The sequence below is a fragment of the Danio aesculapii genome, chromosome 10, assembly GCF_903798145.1.
Source record: "Danio aesculapii chromosome 10, fDanAes4.1, whole genome shotgun sequence".
Classification (NCBI taxonomy): domain Eukaryota; kingdom Metazoa; phylum Chordata; class Actinopteri; order Cypriniformes; family Danionidae; genus Danio; species Danio aesculapii.
The window spans coordinates 36371874-36393015 of record NC_079444.1 but is presented as its reverse complement, the minus strand read 5'-3'; the positions used below and the strand labels follow the sequence as shown (position 1 = coordinate 36393015).

General features: G+C 33.3%; 1 protein-coding gene across 1 annotated transcript; it reads right to left on the bottom strand.

Moving 5' to 3' along the window:
• Nucleotides 1–4154: 4154 nt before the first annotated feature.
• On the bottom strand, nt 4155–10053 carry ucp3 (uncoupling protein 3). The gene is made up of 8 exons (XM_056467164.1): nt 9945–10053; nt 9658–9779; nt 9351–9543; nt 8542–8749; nt 8268–8465; nt 6055–6156; nt 5800–5980; nt 4155–4729 (listed from the first exon to the last, which is right to left on the bottom strand). Exons 3-8 carry the CDS (start codon nt 9474–9476, stop codon nt 4615–4617), a joined length of 930 nt encoding a protein of 309 aa, XP_056323139.1. The 5' UTR covers nt 9477–9543; nt 9658–9779; nt 9945–10053; the 3' UTR covers nt 4155–4614.
• Between the last annotated feature and the right edge of the window lie 11089 nt (nt 10054–21142).

Here is a 21142-nt window from a genome sequence, read left to right as displayed (position 1 = left end):
AGTGTAATTTCTTTCTGAGTTGAAACATACACATCACCTGAAAGCCGAATAAATAAGCTTTTCATAAATGAAGTGCTTAGCAATGCTAATTTCTAATTAAAAATTGAGTTTTGATATATTTACAGCAGGGTATTTACAACAAATCTTCATGGAACATGATCTTTACATTTACATTTAGTCATTTAGCAGACGCTTTTATCCAAAGTGACTTACAAATGAGGACAAGGAAGCAATTTACACAACTATAAGAGCAGCAGTGAATAAGTGCTATAGACAAGTTTCAGGTGTGTAAAGTCTAAGAAGAAAAGCATTTTTTTGAGAGAGTACAGTTAGTGGGATAGCCAGAGAGGCAGATTACAGGAAAAGATTAGGAAGGAAAGTGGAGACTAAACAGTTGAGTTTTTAGTCGTTTCTTGAAGACAGCAAGTGACTCTGCCGTTCTGATGTAGTTAGGGAGTTCATTCCACCAACTGGGCAGATTGAATGCGAGAGTAATATTCTAATTTACGTAATATTCTAATGATTATTGGCATAAAAATCTATCATTTTGACCAATACAATGCATTTTTGGCTATTTGCAAAAACATAACCATGCAACAAAAGACTAGAGTGATCCAGGGTCACAAATAATCAGGAAAAACATGGTTACATTTTTCTACACTGAAAAACATGCTGGGTTCCACACAATTTACTATTTGTTCTCCAAACAAAAAAAACTAATAAGTTAACTTGGATTGAACATAAACAATTTCGTTGTCACAAAAAATTCAAACGTATTTAGTTTTTTCAACGAATTTTTAATAAGTAGTTTGAAAAAGCAGCAAAAGTCGGGTTTTTTTTGAGTGTATAATAAAACCATGGTTAATTTTTGGACATTTTATTACTATTTTTTCTTATTTGACAAAAGGCTGAATTTCAAGTTATGTTATCACATAAACTAACTCAAAAACGTGTTTTTCGAAATGTTAATCTAAAAGTAAAAAAGCTGACAACTATAGCCCCAGTCTCCTCTATTTGGCTAAAACGCTGAGTCATTCTGATTCATTATGTGATGCTGAACATATGTTATTCATAAAACAGGACTCTCAGTTCTCTGTCTTTTAGAGACACATTCTCTGAGTTAGCGTTTTCTCATGGATTTGCATTAGATGTTGTTAAAGCTGTCTGGTCAGCTGAATGCTTTTTTCAAAGATACAAACACTTAAAACAAATTGATTGAATGATGCATCCTTTTACACTCAAGGTATGTTCTAAGTTACAAAAACCAAAATCACCTCAACTACACACCTTAATCCTTGTGCATTCATTTAAAAAATTTACACATAGGTTTATAACAGACAAAAAAGATAAGTGTCAAAACAAATGTTGCTATTTTTTACACCTTAACTGACAGATTTCTATTTTTTGGGAAGATAAAGCATATTTATAATGGTAAAATGAGGATGAACATTGTAAAAGCTCAATAAAAAGCACACTTTATAACACAAATGTATGCTGTTAGCATTAACACAGCCAAAATTATCACAAACCAACTAAGAACATTAAAAAAGAAAAAGAAAGACGAAGGATGCACAAGGGTTAAACTTCTTATCACTATTATTGAAGACCAGGCTGCTATTTGTGTTTCACGGAGGTATGTTGAGACAGAACTGATAACGTACAGCCGCAAGGCAAAGCTGCATGAGACATACGTTTAAAAACAACCAGTAGCACGTGCTTCATAAGCTGCACAATGCTGCTTATTATTGTGACTGAGGTCAATTTAAGGGTCAGATGTGCACAGTATATAGGCAACTCTTCTGTTACTCTTCCTGAATGTATGTTTTCCATTCGCACTTCACAGATTTGCATTAGTCTTTGTATTGTTAATTTTCCTCAAGTGAAGCTTGCAGCTCTTTTCTAATGAACATTTTGTTTGCATGTCTTTTATAGGTCAGCATGAGAGCTGTGAAAGCAGTTTAAAGCCACTTTTCTGACCCTTTGTCACGAGAAAGACATTTGCGTAAGTTTTTCTCCTGGTGTGCTGGGCTCTCTGTTGATTTGATCATTGATTGAACCTGATTAAATGACTCTTTGGTGTAGGGGAGTCAAATGCATGTAATGATGTGGTCAAAGACGAGACGTTCGTACTTTGGTGTTTGCATTTATAAGAGTAATTTTGTATAGAAAGCACATTAAAGTAAAGTGTATGCTTTAGTCTTTTAGCTAATGTTTTTTAAAATAAAATATTTAATGGATAGTTCACCCGATAATGAAAGTATTTACTTTAAATAGTTTCTTTCTTCTCTTACTGAAGATTGTTGGAGAAAAAAACAGCCATTGACTTCAGTAGTTTTTTTGTCCCTACTATGGTTATTTTCCCCCCAACTTTATCAGAATATCATGTTTTGTGTTAAAGAGAATACATTTATTTTTGATTATTTCACACTTTTTTTAAAGTGTAAAATAATCATTGTAATTCAGTATAACAGATACAATGCAAAAATGTGGTAAAACAAGTAAAGTAATCTGCCAATGGGGTAAGTAAATTATTTCAAGCCAAAAACAAAATTATTTTACTTTTTCCATTGGCAGATTATTTTACTTTTTTAAAGGTAAAAACACTTAATTTTGACTTATTATTTATGAAACATAGTTTTAATTGCTTTAAATGCTTCTGGATTTAAGAATTTTTAGATATTTGGACTAGCTGTGTATACATCTTAAATAAATGTATATCTTAAATATCATGATTTTACTTTTTACTGAATTTTAAGTAATTAAAATCTTGTTTTAAAATCTTGTTTTAATTAAAATCTTGTATCTTGCTGACAAATGGGTAAAACAAATTGAATATGGTTTGAAAGACAGTGACAAACGATTTAAGTTGGCAATGAAATTGTAGTTTTGTAATTACATTTTTTTTATTACATACTACATATTGTTACACTATATTTAGCAGCTTGCCTTTGGTAATGATTGGTCATTACTTTTTGCTCAGGAAAACAAAATTAAACAGCACACATTCTAATGTGCACTAAAAATGTTGATCACGTTAACCATTTTTTATATTAGAATTTGTCTTTTCAGTTGTAGTAATTGTTTCAGTTAATTGCCAAGCCAACATTTTTCAACTAATAGTTATATTTTTGATTTGATCTATGATAATCCTTTATTCTATATTAAGGACAAAACTTGTAAAAACAATAAATAAATAAATAAATAAATATGCAAATAAATAAATAAATAAGTAAATTACTTTTTGAGAGTGCTTTTCAGCAGTTCAACATGCTAATGAGAGGGTGCCTGTCAATCATCAGAAGCCAGTCAAAAAAATTTAAATTGACAGACAACTTCCCTTAGCAAGTAAATAAGGAACTACATTAAAAAAGGAATAAACGTTTGAAGGGGGGGGGGGGGGGGGGAATCAACTTTCAGTTTAGCATTTTCTTAATCCCCCATCATTCGGGTAGTTTATATTATTATTATTATTATTATTATTATTATTATTATTATTATTATTATTATTATTATTATTATTATACCTTTTATTCATGTTAGAACTAAAAATATATGTGCATTGTATATTGCCATCGTTCACTTACAGTAGTTCAGACCTGTGAAAGTTACATTTAAAGGTATAGTGCACTATTTGTTTTTATTAATGATTATTTTGATATTTCTTGCTTTTATTTAAACGTGAGTTGTTGAATTTAACACCTTCACTGTCACCCCACTATATGACGTCACACTTGAAAATTATTAAATATATATATACACACACATAAACACTAATAATAAGAAAATCATGCACTTTCATAGCCCCGTAACTGGAGTTTTTTGCCTGTACTTTTAATCATTTATATATTTATTTATGCAGAAATGAGAACTTTTAATATATCTTTATATTTATTTATTTGCATATTCATTTATCTATTGTTTTTTTTTATTGTTATTTATGAAGGAAATTATGGGTTTATTTTCTTGTTGTTTATTTATTTTATTTTTTGCATATTTATTTATTTTTTTGCGTATTCATTTTTAGTTTTTTTGCAGGTGTCATCCTCCATATAGTGAATCAAATGCATGTGATCTAAATGTACCGGATGCAAAAAAAAAACAGTTGTATTAACAAAAATAGAAAAAAAATATTTTCAATAATGTACAATTTACAGTTCGTAGTAGAAATATACATTTATTTATCAGAGTTATGGACCCGTTTTCATGACAATTTAACAGCATTTAAGAAAACATTGAACATATGTAAATATAAAAACATGTACACACTTAAAAATAAAGATTATTTACTGGCATTGATAATTTAGTCAAAATATGATTAATGACTATAAAATCTAATATTTGCAGAAAACCCATGTAAAAAACACTTCTTTGGTTTTTCCTGTACTGTTTCTTTAAGAGTGTGCATTTTCCAAGTCCCAAAGACAGACAATATGCTCATTTTGCTTCATCTGGCTCTTTGCCAAATCATCTTTCATATTTCATGAGCTTGACCTTTTTAGCCTTTTTTCAGTGATAAGACTTCAGATGGGGATTCCTCCATTCTCACAACAGAGCGTTTGAGTTATATTTGCTCTCTCTGTTCTGTCACAGTTAGAAGATATTGATGTTGTGTGTTCAGAAAGGCGATTCCCACGAGTGCTGCATTCGAGTCACACACCTCTTGATTTGCTCGTAGGAAACAAACATCACTATATTCCAGGATCCCAAGCGCAGGAAGGAGGGCATGAAGCTATTGGGCAGATAGAAACAGTATTGAATATATGTTTCTCTGTAAATAATAAAGCATTTTTAGCAGTGGGGTTAAAATAGAGAATCACACCCATGCTTATCTACACCAAAACATTCACTTAGGATGGCAAGTGACAGTTTGTAATTATCAATGAGATTTTGTTATTGTTAATTTTTATTTTATGTATTTATTTATATTACATTTCTCATATTTACAATGTAGTTTTATAGTTATATGTTTTTTATGGTACTCTTGAAAATATGTTTGCATTGTTTATCACCATCAAAACACATTCACTTAGGATTGCAAGTGACAGTTTGATATTATCAGTGAGATTTTGTTATTATTAATGTTTATTTTTATGCATTTATTTAAAGTAAAATGGTTTTATAGCTATATGTTTTTATATATTCATGTTACTACTGAAAATGTGTGCATAGTTTATCGCCATGACACGTTCACTTCGTTCAGACCTGTGAAAGTTACATTTAAAGGGATAGTGCACTATATTGTTTTTATTAATGATTATTTTGATATTTCTTGCTTTAATTTAAATGTGAGTTGTTGAATATAACTCCTTCACTGTCACCCCACTTTTTGACGTCACACTTAAAAATTATTAAACAACAAATTGACTAAGCCGAAAAGAAAATGATTGAATGAATGAAATAAAAAAATATTTGATTTAAATTTAAAACAGAAAATATATATAAAAAAACACTAAACAAAATTGTGCTCTATCCCTTTAACCGCTTAACCTAAGTTTTTTTTCAGTACATATGTATTTATTTGTCTAAACCTCAACTTATCTTCACTCAAGAAATTATGTTTGCTGTTTGTTGAAACAACTTATTTAAAATGAGCTGAAACAACACAATTCATGAGTTTTTTGGGAGAATAATGTAATTGTTTTATGTTCAATCCACTTAAATTTGTAAAAACTAATAAGTTAACTTAATTTCTTCATGTTTTCCCAACACAAATTGATTGTGTGGAACCCAGCATTAGTTTATTTATAGTGTATGTTTGCATTTCTCTCTCAATAATAGATTACATTACGTTTTTCTCACCCCTTATAGAAAGCGGCTGGTCCCTCTTTGGTCAGCATCATGAGGGCACAGTTCAGTGCACTGCCGTACTGGCCTGCCGACGAGTTCATGAAGCGCGTTTTCACCACGTCTACTGGAGACGCCACAATCGTGGTGCAGAAACCAGCGCTGAACGCAGCCGTGAAGTGACAGGGTAGGTTATCTAAAGAGGACAAACGTGTTAGACAACAAGATCATAAACATATCTATTATGGAAAGACTTCCTATGATGCGTACCTGTCATGAGGTCGTATTTTAATATGAGATCCTTGATGATGTCGTAGGTGACAAGCTCTGCGCAGTTCACGATCGCATTCCTTGTGATGTTTGGCATGCAGCCTAAAATAGAGAAACACACACACATGTTTATCTCAGCCAGAACACTAAGGATGGTATGTGAAGTTGGATTCAAAGGGAAAGTACAGTGTTTTGTCATCATTTGTTTGCCCTTGTTTTATAACAAACCTTTATTTTTTGGTTGATATGTCGGTGTAGATTTTATTAATAATTATAGTTTAGTTTTTATTTCAGCTTCAACTAAATAATTTTTTTAATATGTATAAAGATTATATATTTATTTACTGACATAAAGTATAATTTTTTTTATTTTAAGTGCTTGAACAAAAATATTTTCAAGAGTTCACACTTAGCTGATGATTGATATTAAGAGAGCCCTGAGCTCAGAAGATGCTTGAGCCTGGGGCTCCCTCCAAATTCATCAGGAGAGAGGGGAGTCTGAACTCGGTTAGGTCTCGAAAACTCCCCCGAATTCATTCGCTTGGCCAATTCCTTAATTATTAGGAGTTGCCACAGCGGAATGAACTGCCAACTATACCAGCATATGGTTATGCAGTGAATATCCAGTACTAAAACACTTATATACTGTGCAAATTTGGTTTATTCAATTCACCTATAGCGCATGTCTTTGGACTGTGGGGGAAACCGGAGTCCCCGGGGGAAACCAAGCGAGCACAGAGAGAACATGTAAACTCCACACAGAAACGGCAACTGGCCCAGCCAGGACTCAAACTAGCAATCTTCTTGCTGTGAGGCGACAGTGCTAACCAATGAGATGCCGTACCACCCTGTCCTGGATTAATCTAGGAAAGAGGGGGAGTAAAGGGGTGGATAGTGGATTAAAGATGACTAAAGAAAGAACTTCTGGTTATTTATGTGCAATTGGATTAATCTGATTGGTAAATCATATGATAGCTAATCATAAGCACGTGATCCTCTCGAAAGTAGTTTAGAAATAAACTTAGTTTTGTGGTTTTAGTTTGTTAAAATGATCATTACTATTCAGCTAGTTATGGTAATTATTATGCCGTTTAAATGTTGTTAGTTATTAACCATTAGCTTTAATTCATTTTAGTTTTTGTAGCATTATTTTAAAAGTTCAGTGTCTGCCAAAGCACATTTCTCTTTTTATTTAAAGTTTAATTGTAAAAGTTTTTTATTTCAGCTTAATTTAATTTACCGAAATTAATTTGAATAGTTTGTACCACATTGAATTATACGGCATGTGTGGACTAACATAATGAAGCAAATAAGCAAAAGAAACCTTTAACAAAAGAACTAGGTGAGATATGAGGAAGAAGTTTATAAATGCCTCACCTTTTTCCCCCCTTCCCTTTCCTTAAAGAGATTGAGAGAGTCACCTTGTTTTTATTATTTGATCCCATTTGAAACTGGTTTTTAGAGTTCATGGGTTTAATGTTTTTACTTGGTAACATTTTTTTGATGGTCCATTTGAGTATTAGTAGACTGTCTGCTTAATATCTGTTGATACTGCTCCTTCAACAGACATTCAACAGACTATCAGTAACTTTGCAAGTACATGTCAACTTACACTGACCCTAACCCTAACCCCGACTTATAATCTACTGAGAATTAGTTGGCATGTAGATGCAATGTAACTTAATTCAACAAACGGACCATCAAAATAAAATGTGAACTTTTACTGTAAAAGGCAACGGTGCTACTAAATTATGTTCAAAACTCTGTGTATTTGTGCACTAAGTATACGTGACCGCTAATAAAAAAAAATAAAAACAAAACAAAATATCTTCATACAGGTTTGGAATAAAAAAACACATCAGTAAAATATGATTTTTTTTTTTGGAGGGACGAAATATCAGTAGGACTTTAGAACTTAGAAGATTTATCTCAAGAAAATGTATTTATTCACACCCTAAAGTGGTACAAAACCTTTATGAGATTCTTTCTGTTGAACACAAAAGAAGATATTTTGAAGAATGTTAGAAACCGGTAACCATTGACTTCCATAGTCAAATACTATGGAAGTCAGTGGTCACATTTCCAACATTCTTCAAAATATCTTCTTTTGTGTTTAACAGCAAAAACAAAAGCGGATTTAAGTAAAGGATGAGTAAATAAACCAGTTTTGGGTGAACTATCTCTTTAAGTCTACAGTAGGCACATTTGCTCACCCTTCCAGAGCCCTCGAACACCCTCATCACGAGCAATAGTTCGATATGCATCCATTGTGCCATTATATCTCTTTCCTCCGTCAGTGTGACGCACTTGAGCCTGAAAACGCACTTTTACGACATCTGTGGGCTGAGCGAATGCAACCGCCATGGCCCCTGTGGTGCATCCAGCCAGCAGACGCGTCACAATACTCGCATCTGAGAACAGCCAAAAACATCAGTGTCACCATTATCATTTCTGTGCACATTCATAAAAATGGTGCGATTTACTCACTCTCAGATCCTCGGGTGTAGAATTGCTTCATTGAGTCGTAAAGGCCGATTCGCACAGAAGCAAAGCTCATTTGACGCTGCAGTCCGGCCACCAGGCCGTTGTAGAGGCTCCTGGCACCCTCCGTGCGAACCATAGTGGTGATGGTGCCAAAAACCCCACGATATTTCACCACCGCTGACCCTGGTGCTGCTCCAGACTCTCCCTGAATCTGAAATAAGATCAAAACCATAAAATATGATGTTTGTTGGTGTTATGGGATTGTTTCAGTCACATTAAGGCAATGCAAACTCATTATTAAGAAGTCTTATTGGTACAAAAATATTCTATGTGATGCTTATATATATTGCTTATATTATTATTATATATTTTGTAATAGCTGTTTTTATTTTAGTTTTAAAATTATGATGTTTTTAAGAAATATTATTGTAGCTTTACGTTGTTTCAGTTAACTATGTTACATTTTTATTACAGTTTTAGTTATTCTTAGATTTTATAAGACAAAAGCAATGTCATATTGACTATTTAAACATTTTACATTGTTATTTTATAGGTTTAGACACATAAAATCACTGCAGACGCACTTCAAAAGGTAACTGGGTAAATATTCTAAATATCTACAACTGATTCTTATTATATAAATAATATAATTAATAATAATAATTATAATTAATAATAATTTACAAATATTCTTGTTTAATGTTATATTATTTTTGTTTTGTTTGTTTTTATTTCACTTTATTTTGTTTGAATTTATTTTATTTCATATTATTTTCTATTTTAATTTAAATTGTATGATTTTATTCCCTCACCTGAAGTCTGACTTTTGCTGTGTCCAGGGGGAAAGTCACCAGATCAGCAAAACATGCTGCTGTACCGGCTCCGAAAAACTTGACAGCAGCGGTTGGAGGCAGATCGGTAGGTTTAATTCCAACCATTTTTCACTTCTGACAGAAAACCGCAGCAAGGGAATAATACTTTTACTTTCAACTTGTGTTTCCCCACCTGAGGGACAACAAGAAGCAAACCAAACACTATTTAGATTCATCTCAAATGAATCATCCTGATTTAAATTCAAGAAGTAAAAACAATAGCATAGACATAAAGATTTGTGTTTACCTCCACGTCGGTTTACCTCAAGTTTTTTCTAGAAGGATGTTTTCTGTTTTAGATGTTTCAACACTTTTGGCCATAAAATACTGATCCTTAATGTCCCAAAGCAGCATAACAGCAGCACAACACTACAGAAGACCAGAAAACATGCAAATCATCTGTGGCTTGATCATATCAGATAAACTAGAAACCACCCAGATATTAAATTAGCACACAATATATCAAATACATATTATATATTATATACATATACATACATGCAATAAATATAAAACAACACTTCTTTCACCCACCTTGCGGTAATATGAAATTATTAGTCCAAACTGTAACGACAGAAAGCAAGATGATAATATCCATGCAGGGGTGTGTTTTCCACCTGATTTTAGAGGAACCGGCCTGTCAGACTGCGAATTTATAGGCGTGTGTGCCCGCTAAAGCCTGTCCCATCTATTCCGTTCATCACGCATGACTCTAAATTTAACTCTGTGTGGCGGGAGAAAGAGTGCACTTGTTTACTAGCTGTCACCAATATAGGGTTGTTGTCTTCTCTCCATATAAAATGTACATAACAAGTAAAAACAATGCATTTAATTATATAAATTAAATATGTGAATGATGTTATGCAAATAACAGAATATTGTTATTTTTATTAAGTTGTTTTTTTAATTATAAATTTATACATTTGAATATATGTTTTATTTTTTTCATTTATAGATGACAGACTGATATATATATATATGATTATAAATGAAGTGTTTCCAGCTTTTCATACTGTAAACCTTGGGAACATTCCAAAGATAAACACATTTTACAAGAAGATTGCAGTAAATGACACATTCATTCTAAATATTATTGTACTATTTTATATTATGTGTATTTGTATTTATTTACTTATAATGCTGTAAAATTATCTAAAGTCCACACATGTAAGTAAAATATATATTACATTCTATTAAGTATCTACAGTATGTTATGCTGTTTTGACAGAATCTACATTGTAAAAGCGCTATAGAAATTAAGATGAATTGAATTGAAGTTACATAAGTATAATATTAAAAGTTTATTATTTATTGTTTAAAAATATAAATATAATACAACAAAGACGCACATATGTCCATAAAAACAATTAAATATAAAAAGCATATACATAAAATGAAGAGCATTCAGTAATCTGAATTATATTAGAATTTGTTTATTTATTTGTTTATTTAATAATTAAATGTATTTTTGCATATTTGCATATGTATGAACACTATGTGTGCATAGATGTGTGTGTGTGTGTGTGCGTGTGCGTGTGTGTGTGTGTGTGTGTGTGTGTGTGTGTGTGTGTGTGTGTGTGCGCACTGTAAAAAATGCTGACTTATTTCAGCTAAAATGTAAGTATTTTATGGATAAAACATACTGGGATGGGTTCAGTTTTTAAAAATTACATTTATAGGCCAAACTTAACCAAATTTTGGGGTTTGTTTACTTTTTACCCAAATAGATAGATAGATAGATAGATAGACAGACAGACAGACAGACAGACAGACAGACAGACAGACAGACAGACAGACAGACAGACAGACAGACAGGTAGATAGATAGATAGATAGATAGATAGATAGATAGATAGATAGATAGATAGATAGATAGATAGATAGATAGATAGATAGATAGATAGATAGATAGGTAGATAGATAGATAGATAGATAGATAGATAGATAGATAGATAGATAGATAGATAGATAGATAGATAGATAGATAGATAGATAGATAGATAGATAGATAGATAGATAGATAGATAGATAGATTTACAGACACATTTACAATAAGAAACAGGATTCATTCATTCATATCTGTAGATTGTATGTGCATATAATAAATAATAGATTGAAAAATGCTCCACATCAAAATATAGTAGTGAAGACAAAACAACAACAGTAAAACTCTTACGAAAGCTGTGTTTTTGTTTAAAACCTTTCTGTGAGTAAGCTACTTTTTCACCTTTGAAACAGAATTGGAATAAGTCATCAATATGCATCAATAATTCAATTCATAATCTAGATCTCAAATAAACCTTGCGTTGCTGAAAACAAATATTGTTGTCCCCTTGACAAACTGTTTTTCTTTCTCTCTTGTAAGTCAGATAACAACTTCTGCTCAGTGCATACCTGTGCATTTCCACTTAATAAACAGTTTTCTCAGAATTTCCTCACACCCTAGTGGATCTAAACTTTGATGAATTTCTTTCTTTCTTCTGTTGAGCAACAACAACAACAAAAATGTTCTGAAAAGCAGCCATTGACAGCTATAGTAAGTACAAACAAAACCATAGAATTCAATGACTATTTAATCCAACATTCTTCAAAATATCTTTTTTTATGTTCAACGGAAGCAAGAAACTCAAACTGGTTTAAAACAAGAGGAGAACGAGCGAAGAAAAATACACTTTTTCTTGTTTTTATGAAATTTCTTGTTTAATTGTTTTCATTAATACACATGTGCCACAGTCACCTTTGCCCTGCTTCCCGAAGCGTCTGAAACGCAGCCAGCAGGGGATTTTAAACTGTAATCTGAGTGTGAGCTCATTGACTCAGGGCTCTGTATGCTCATCCTATCAAACTGAATGCTTGTCACTTAATAATTTTGGTTCTCTGTGGAGAAGGGATCAGTGTTTCAACATGTTTCTATCAATTGATCAAAAACACATCAGTGGTTTTTCCATACATTTCATCTTTTCTGGATAAACAAAAACCCACATCTTACATAAGTACACCTGATGCACTGCTGAGAAAAACAGGATCCTCCTCCGCCCCAGACATGTTTGAGTTGTACAAGCTGTTCGGGGAATGCCATTCTTTACAGCCAATCATTGGAGCGAACGTCTGAGAATCTCAAACTGACACAGTCTGGAGGAATCCAGATCAGGTCTAAACCAGACTTTAGTGCAGGCTTTTTGGTGAGAGTTGTTTGATGCTGAGCTTTTATCTTCATAAATATGAATACTTTTTACATAATTATTGTACATAAAATACATCATATTTTATAGTCATTAAAATATATATATATAATTTTGTGCATATTTATAAATAAATAAAAACATCACGCTTATCTATATACATTTTTTATTGCAGTTTCCAAATTTACATATAGATGTCATGCAGCTGGAAGGGCATCCGCTGCATAAAACAAATGCTAGATGAGTTGGCGGTTCATTCCGCTGTGGCGAGCCTAGATTAATAAAGGGACTAAGCCGAAAAGAAAATGAAGGAATGAATGAACTTGTGCTATGGTACATAGGGTTTTCCACATTGGTTAAGCAAAACTAAACCAAACATACGAATCCAGAAATTGTAGATATGAAAAAAATCATTATAATAATGGTTTAAAATATAAAATTACATTGTTATATTTGTGTGTGTGTGTTTCCTACAATGAACACTTTGGAAACATTTTCATTTCATTTTCTTTTCGGCTTAGTCCTTTTATTAATCTGGGGTTGCCACAGCAGAATGAACCGCCAACTTATCCAGCATCTGTTCTACGCAGCGCAGCCCTTCCAGCTGCAACCCATCACTGGGAAACACATACACACTTATTCACACACACATACACTTCGGACAATTTAGCCTACCCAATTCACCTGTACTGCGTGTCTTTGGACTGTGGGGGAAACCGGAGCACCCGGAGGAAACCCACGCGAACGCAGGGAGAACATGCAAACTCCACACAGAAACGCCAACTGACCCAGCCGAAGCTCGAACCAGCTTCCGTCTTGCTGTGAGGCGACAGCACTACCTACTGCGCCACTGCGTCGCCCATGCAAAAAAAATAACAAGAAAAAAACTCTAATTTGTATAAATGTATTAAATATAATACAAATTTTATGAGATATTAAATTTGTTATTTCTATTAAACATATTCATTCATTAATTTTCCTTCAGCTTAGTCCCTTGATTCATCAGGGGTCGCCACAGCGGAATGAACCGCGGATGCCCTTGCAGTCACAACCCAGTACTGGGAAACATCCATACACACCCAGCCGGGAATCAAATCAGCAACCTTCTTGCTGTGAGGTGACAGTGCTAACCACTGAGCCACCGTGTCACGCTATTAGACATATTATTTAAATACATTTTTTTCATGTTTCTTGACTCAAAAGTACTCATTTCTTTGCTTGTTTATTAATTTTAACAAAAAAATTATACAAATTATAGATATAATTTGATTTTAATTCTTTAAACACATACATGCTCTGATTTGAAAGGAACAGAAGTTTAGAAAGACTGCACTAAAAAGAAATTGGAAACTAAACTTAAAATAGTCATTCATTATCATTTGGCTGCCATTTAGTCTTTGAACAAACGTCCAACTGGTTACGTGACTGGCATTATCATATTTCAATAAATGGTGAGCAAATATTTGCCGTCTTGGCCTTCAGTCTTAAGGCTGCAGTAGACAGTGGAAAATAATAAATTAAAAAGCTAAATATCCATCACAGCCCTGTTCGCATGAGTAAATGAGTGCAGGACGTTCAGCTTATGAAAGCCTTATGACATTTTTGACACAACAACTATTGCACCATTCAAATAAACAACTTGCTGTTGTTTGCTGCTGACATTCAAACCAGCATCTGTTTAGCATGATGATGTGACCAATCAGCTCCGAGAATGAGCTGACATCACTGTTTGGCCAACAGCAGCATGTGATCTGCATCACGTTCTTTTCTGTATTTTTTGCACGCTGTTTATAGGCTGCATTTGTCTAATTGTGCTATTATTTATCTTATATTTGGATCTTGAATTGTACATTTAAATTCTGATTTCATATCTTGAATTGAATTGGTTTATATTCCAAAATTCTACATTTAGAATCTGAATTCTCAGTTTATATCTTCAATTCCGAGTTTATATTCCAGAATTCTAGATTCTGAGATTTTGATCCTGAATTCTGTGTTTATTTCTTGAATTCTGTTTATATATCAGAATTGTATACTTCGATTCTGAATTCTGATTTACATCTTAAGTTTATATCGCCAACATTTGAATTGTGTGTTTAAATCTTGATTTCTGTTTACAGAATCTGACTTCTACTTTGAATTCTGTTTATCATAATTGTACATTTAAATTCTGAAAATTGATTGATATATTGAGTTTATCTCAGAAATCTACATTTAGAATCCGAATTCTGATTTATATTTTGAATTCTGTGTTTATATCTCAGAATTCTACCTTTAGATTCACAATTTTGCTTTTATATTTTGAATTCTGCACTTATATCTTAATTAAGAATTCTACATTTTCTTCACTGAATTCTGATTAACTATTGCATTTTTGTTTATAATTCTTGGTTTTATTGCAGAATTGTTTATCCTAGAAATACATTTTGAATTCTGTGTTTATATCTCAGAATTAATTTACATTTTGAATTATGATTTATATCTTGAATTTATGAGTTTATATTGCAGAAATCAACATTTGCATTCTGAATACTAATTTATATCTTGAATTCTGAATTCATATAGCAGAATTCTACATTTAGAATCAGAATTCTGATTTATATCTTGAATTCCAAGTTCAAATCCCAGAAATCTACATTCTGAATTCTGCATTTATGCCTTGAATTCTATTTCTACATTTAGAATCTGAATTCTGCCCTTGTATCTCATATTAGAATTCTACATTTTCTACACTGAATTCTCATTAAATATTGCAGATTTATTTTGAATTCTTAGGTTTATCGTAGAATTCTACATGTAGATTCTGAATTCTGCATTTAAATCTTGAATTCTGTTTACATCGCAGAATTCTACATTTAGAGTCTGATTTTAAAACTTGAACTGAGTTTTTATTGCAGAATTCTAAATGTAGATCTTGACCTCTGAGGTTAGATCTTTTCAGAAATTCCTTATATATTGTCCCATAAACGTGATCCCCTGCCTCTACCTCTGCTCTCTGCATCCAGCTAAAACCAGTTTCTTCAACGCACCCTGTGATCTTCATAGAGATAAACAACCCCCTGTGTCCTGCCAAACACACACACACACATCACCCGCTACTGAAAGCAGATACGTCCACTCCTGACGCAGACGCAGACATGAATTCATGTCTTCCATAGACAGCTGCTGCCTTACGGAGGAATAAATATTTCCTCTGAAAGCATGGGAACATCTATAAATAAACCTCCCTGTACTGAAGTAAAGATCAGTAGGTTACACTTAGGTGATGGAAAGAAAAAAAACTCCATATGTGGTCATTTATCATGCAACTGCCAACAATGGGTTTTGGCATTTAAAACACACTCAAAATGCCCAAATAAAAGTCAAAATGTCAAGTGGAATCAAGTTCGATCAGGAATGGACAACTCTAGTCCTAGAGCAGGGGTACTCAACAGGCAGCCCATCTAGATTCAATTTGCAAATTAGGCTAAATGACAGTTGTCATAAGCATGCATAAAATCTCATTCATGTGTATTGACATGATTAAAGGTGTTGTTACAGTCTTATGAACACCCCCTTCAGGTAAAATGTTACCAATTAATGCAATATGTCAGACCTTTAACCTGCACACTAAAAAAAACAACCCGTGGCAAGTGGTTAAAAGTAGCCCATTTCCTGTGGACTTGGCAACCCGGTTGGTTATGCTTGCATTTTTTTGTTTGTATTAGAATGAAAGTTGAGCAGGAAATCACAAGAAAAAATAATATACCGTTATTTTGGATAATAAAATTAGCAAAGTTTTCATGGACTTGGCAACCCCAGTTGGAGATGCTTGTGTTTTTGTTTTACAATGGAGGTTAAGCAGCTAATCACAACGGAAAACAAATACATTACAATACAATAGTATTTTGGACAATAAAAATAATCTACAATGTCATGCTTTTTTTATAACAGGAATTGGATCTAGAAAAAGCTAGAAATGTCTAGTCTCAAACGGTGTTTTAGAGAATTGAGTTCAGTAAGCAGGTGCTGCACATTAACACACTGCTGACTTCAGAAGTACCGTTCTCGATTCCTCCTGTCCTTCTTAATATGGCTTTTCCCATCATGCCTCATCGTTCTGTGCAGCTTCTGCTGTGTCAGCCGGCCGACTGCATGGAAATGTAATAAATGTTGAGACAGCATGACCCTCAGTAAAGTTCATTTTTAGATGACGACAGTTCTACTGACACAGACTAAATATGGTTTTTAAAATGTAAGTTAAATTGATTTAACCCATGTTTGATTGTCAGAAATTGATTCCCATTTAGAAATCTGATACATGGAAATGACAAGTTCATGTTTGAATTTTACATATATAAAATGTATCTCATATATTCAGCATATATTTCTAATATTGCAAAGAAAATGGCTGTTTTTTATATATATTTTTTTCCAACCATTCTAATTTCAAATATGTACATATGTTCAAATGTATACATGTGTGAGGCCGGCACAGTGGCTCAGTGGTCAGCATTGTTGCCTGAAGCTCACTGGTTCGAGCCTCGGTTGGGTAAGTTGAAATTTCTATGTGGAGTTTGCATGTTCTCCCCGTGTTGGTGTGGGTTTCCTCTGGGTGTTCCGGCTTCCCCCACAGTCCAAAGACATAGGTGAATTGGGTAAGCTAAATTGTCCGTAGTGTATGTGTGTGAATGAGAGTGTGTGGGTTTTAATTTATTTATTGCTTTTACAGGTTTCGTCCTCCATATAACTAAATAATCAAGATCAATTAATTATCAAATCAAAATATAACTATTAGTTGAAAAATGTTGGCTTGGCAATTAACTGAAATAATTACTACAACTGAAAAGAAAAATTCTAATATAAATAATGGTTAACGTGATCAACATTTTTAGTGCACATTAAAATGTGTGCTGTTAAATTTTTGTTTTCCTGAGCAAAAAGTAAAGATCAATCGTGACCAAAGACAAGCTGCTAAAATGTAATATAGTGCAAAAATAGTGTATATAATAATAAAAAAATGTTTATTACAAAATTACTATTTCAATGCCAACTTAAATCGTTTGTCACTGTCTTTCAAACCACAAGATGTTTTTAATTACATAAAATTCAATAAAAAGTAAACTTATGATAGTGGGTAGCACGATTGCCTCACAGCAAGAAGGTCGCTGGTTCGAGCCTCGGCTGGGTCAGTTGGCATTTCTGTGTGGAGTTTGCATGTTCTTCCCGTGTTCGCGTGGATTTCCTCCCGGTGCTTCGATTTCCCCCACAAGTCCAAAGACATGGAGTATAGGTGAATTAAGCTGAAACTGTTCATAGTGTATGTGTGTGAATGATTGTGTATGGGTGTTTCCCAGTGATGGGTTGCAGCTGTAAGGGCATACGATGCGTAAAACATATGCTGAATAAGTTGGCGATTCATTCCGTGTGGCGACCCCAGATTAATAAAGGGACTAAGCCGAAAAGAAAATGAATGAATGAATGAATGAATGAATGAATGAATGAAAAAAATAGGGAGATGTCAATCTTTTTTGCTAATAAATTTCAACACCTCACACCTAAAGATTGTAGGCGTAGATGAAGACAGTATGTTTTAATAGACATAAGCAGAACAAGCTAAATGTCTTATATTAGAACTCCAGCTTGTGTGCCGTGACTCAGCAAACTTTATCATCTGTTCTTTTACCTAATTAAGCATTAATTGCATGTATAAAGTTGTATTTTGTCAGTTTGCAGTTTGTGTTAACAAAAAAAGACTGCGTGTAAACCCACTTTAATAATTTAAATAGCTTACAAAACTACATTTCAAGCTCATAAAGTTATGTAACACTTAAATTGTAGGAAGCATCTGGAGTGGTTTTGACTCCAGCCAATGAGCTGTTGAAAACACTCTCTGCCCTCTACATTGTACAAACTTCATGGAAAGAAAAAACTCAGAAGAACACAATGTATAGCTGGAGGCTTTTCTTGGAATGTTACAATCTGAACATCCACAGTACATTACAGCTCCTTTATGAGTGCATATATATTAGCCCTCTTGTAAAAATTGCTATTATTTTTCAAATACATCTGAAATGCTTTGTAACAGAGCAAGGACATTTTTCCTATAATGTTTTATGATCTGGAGAAAGCCTTATTTCTTTTATTTCTTTTAGTTTGGCTGGAATAAAAGCATTTAAATCATTTTTAAAGATATTGCTTAACCCCTTAACTTATTTTTTGAACATAGACATGAAATTTAGGCTTGGTCTTATTTTACGGATCACACTTGTCCGGTTGTAGCTAAAGTAAAAAAAAAACGTATTAAAAGTTATATGCCTTTTAGTTTATGAAAATAATAAAACAATAAATGTAGATTTTAGAATATTACATAAAATATGTATGTTACGAAACCTGTTTTAGCTCGCATTTGACATAAAATCAAATCTAAATCTCTGAACAATTTATGTTCCAAATTTGAAGTTGATTTCTCCAAAAATTAGCATTCAGTAATATTTTGTTTGGCCGCAGTACCAAACATGACCACCGGTTAACCTTCCGTTTCCACTGGTGAACATGCATGGGCGCTCCCTATTTCTGTGTATGTTTTGAAGAATATGAACCATATTTTTTCATACTTTTGACAATATTTGTAACGTAGACATCACATTCTAAAGTAGTAAGAGTAGTGTGGTGGTATTTGACTTGAATTTAGCCTCTAAAAAATGTCTCTGAAACTTGTTTTTCATTAATTTTCCTTCAGTTTCCATAGGTGAATATGCAAGAGCGCTCCTTATTTCTGTGTATGTTTTGAAGAATATGAACTATATATATATATATATATATATATATATTTTTTTTTTTTTTTATTTTTTTTTTTATATATATATATGTTTATTTATTTATTTTTATTTTTATTTTTTTTAAACATTCAAACTCCACACAGAAATGCCAACTGGCCCAGCCGGGACTCGGACCAGCGACCTTCTTGCTATGAGGCAACAATGCTAACTACTGAACCATCGTTATTGTATGTTTTGAAGAATATAAACCACATTTTTTCATACTTTTGACAATATTTGTAACGTAGACATCAGTTTCTAAAGTATGGTGGCATTTGACTTGAATTTAGCCTGTAAAAAACATGAAAATTGTTTTACATGTGGATTGCTGTTGCAAAGTAATGCTTTACAACTCAAATTGCAAATTAATACATAACTGTTGCTCAGTAATATCTATCAAGAATCTATTAAACATTTTACGCTTTCAGATGATTAGATATAGTTTGTCATGTAACCATAAACACTCAAAAATGATGTTTGCTGTTTCTTCAAACTACTTGCAGGACACTTGCGGGGACAACTTAATTGTTTTATGCTCAATCCACCTAAATTTGTAAAAACAAATAAGTTAACTTAATTCTTTCATGTTGTCCAAACACATTGGTTGTATGAAACCCAGCATGTTTTTTTACAGTGAACGGTCCAACAGGTTGAAGGCTGACAGTAAATAGATTTTGATCTCTTGAAAGACGTCGCACACCGGATGCGCCGCATATATTTCACATATATTTAACATATATTTCTATCAGTGTACGCATACCGGCGCCACAAATCACGGCTTTTTGCGGCGCTTGGCTATGACTTAAGACACTGTTCATATTTCTGCCCCGCCACAGAGCGCCATCTGAATAGTTTCATTTTAAATAACATGCGAATGTGCACGTCTGGTGTGCGATACTTCCAGCTGTGATGTGCATGCCATGTCATGGCGCTGAGCGGTGCATCCAGTGTGCGACCCCCTTGTACCTGGGTGTCGCGGACAGCTGCTGACTTGCGGTGCCGGTGTGCGCACACTGATAGAAATTCATGTTTCGACTTTTAGAATGCATGGCGCTGCGTGGCGCGGCACAACATGCTGCCAAGTGGCGCATCTGGTGTGCGACCCCCTTTACTCTTCCTACCAAAACACTAACCGATGGAAGGTTGCAGTTTTGTATAAATTTATACAACTTTCAAAAAAGATTGGGTTACTGTAGTGAGATGCAATGTTAGTAAAAATACAAAAACTACATGGTGAAAATTGACTTAAGTGTTAAATATAGTTCTTTAATGCCATGAGAGTGTCTTGATCCATTTCCCCATCCAAACTGAATCTTAAAGTTTCAGTAACATACACTCGAAAATTTAAATTTTGCTGCTTGTTCAAACTACTTATTTTAAATGTGTGGAAACGACACGATTGTTCAGAAATTTTGGCTGACAACTTAATTGTTTTATGTTAATTCCACTTAAATTAGATTTACTCGACTTGTGTTGGGACAACATTCATTCATTTTGTGGAACCCTGCATTTTTTTTGCAGTGAATGCTCATAGCGCTGGTTATCTAACATCAGTTTGCTGCTTCTTGATCACTACAAGCATTCGTTTCTTGTGCGTCATTGAAAGAAAGTGAGCCGCTCATGAGGAAATGTCCTTCCTTATAATTTTCTCTGTAAAAAAAATGTCCTGTCCTTGTTCTTTCTAAAATAAGCGGTTAATAAATATGCAAGTCAGGAAAGGTCTTCTCAAGTTTAGTTGCATGCTGTTCACA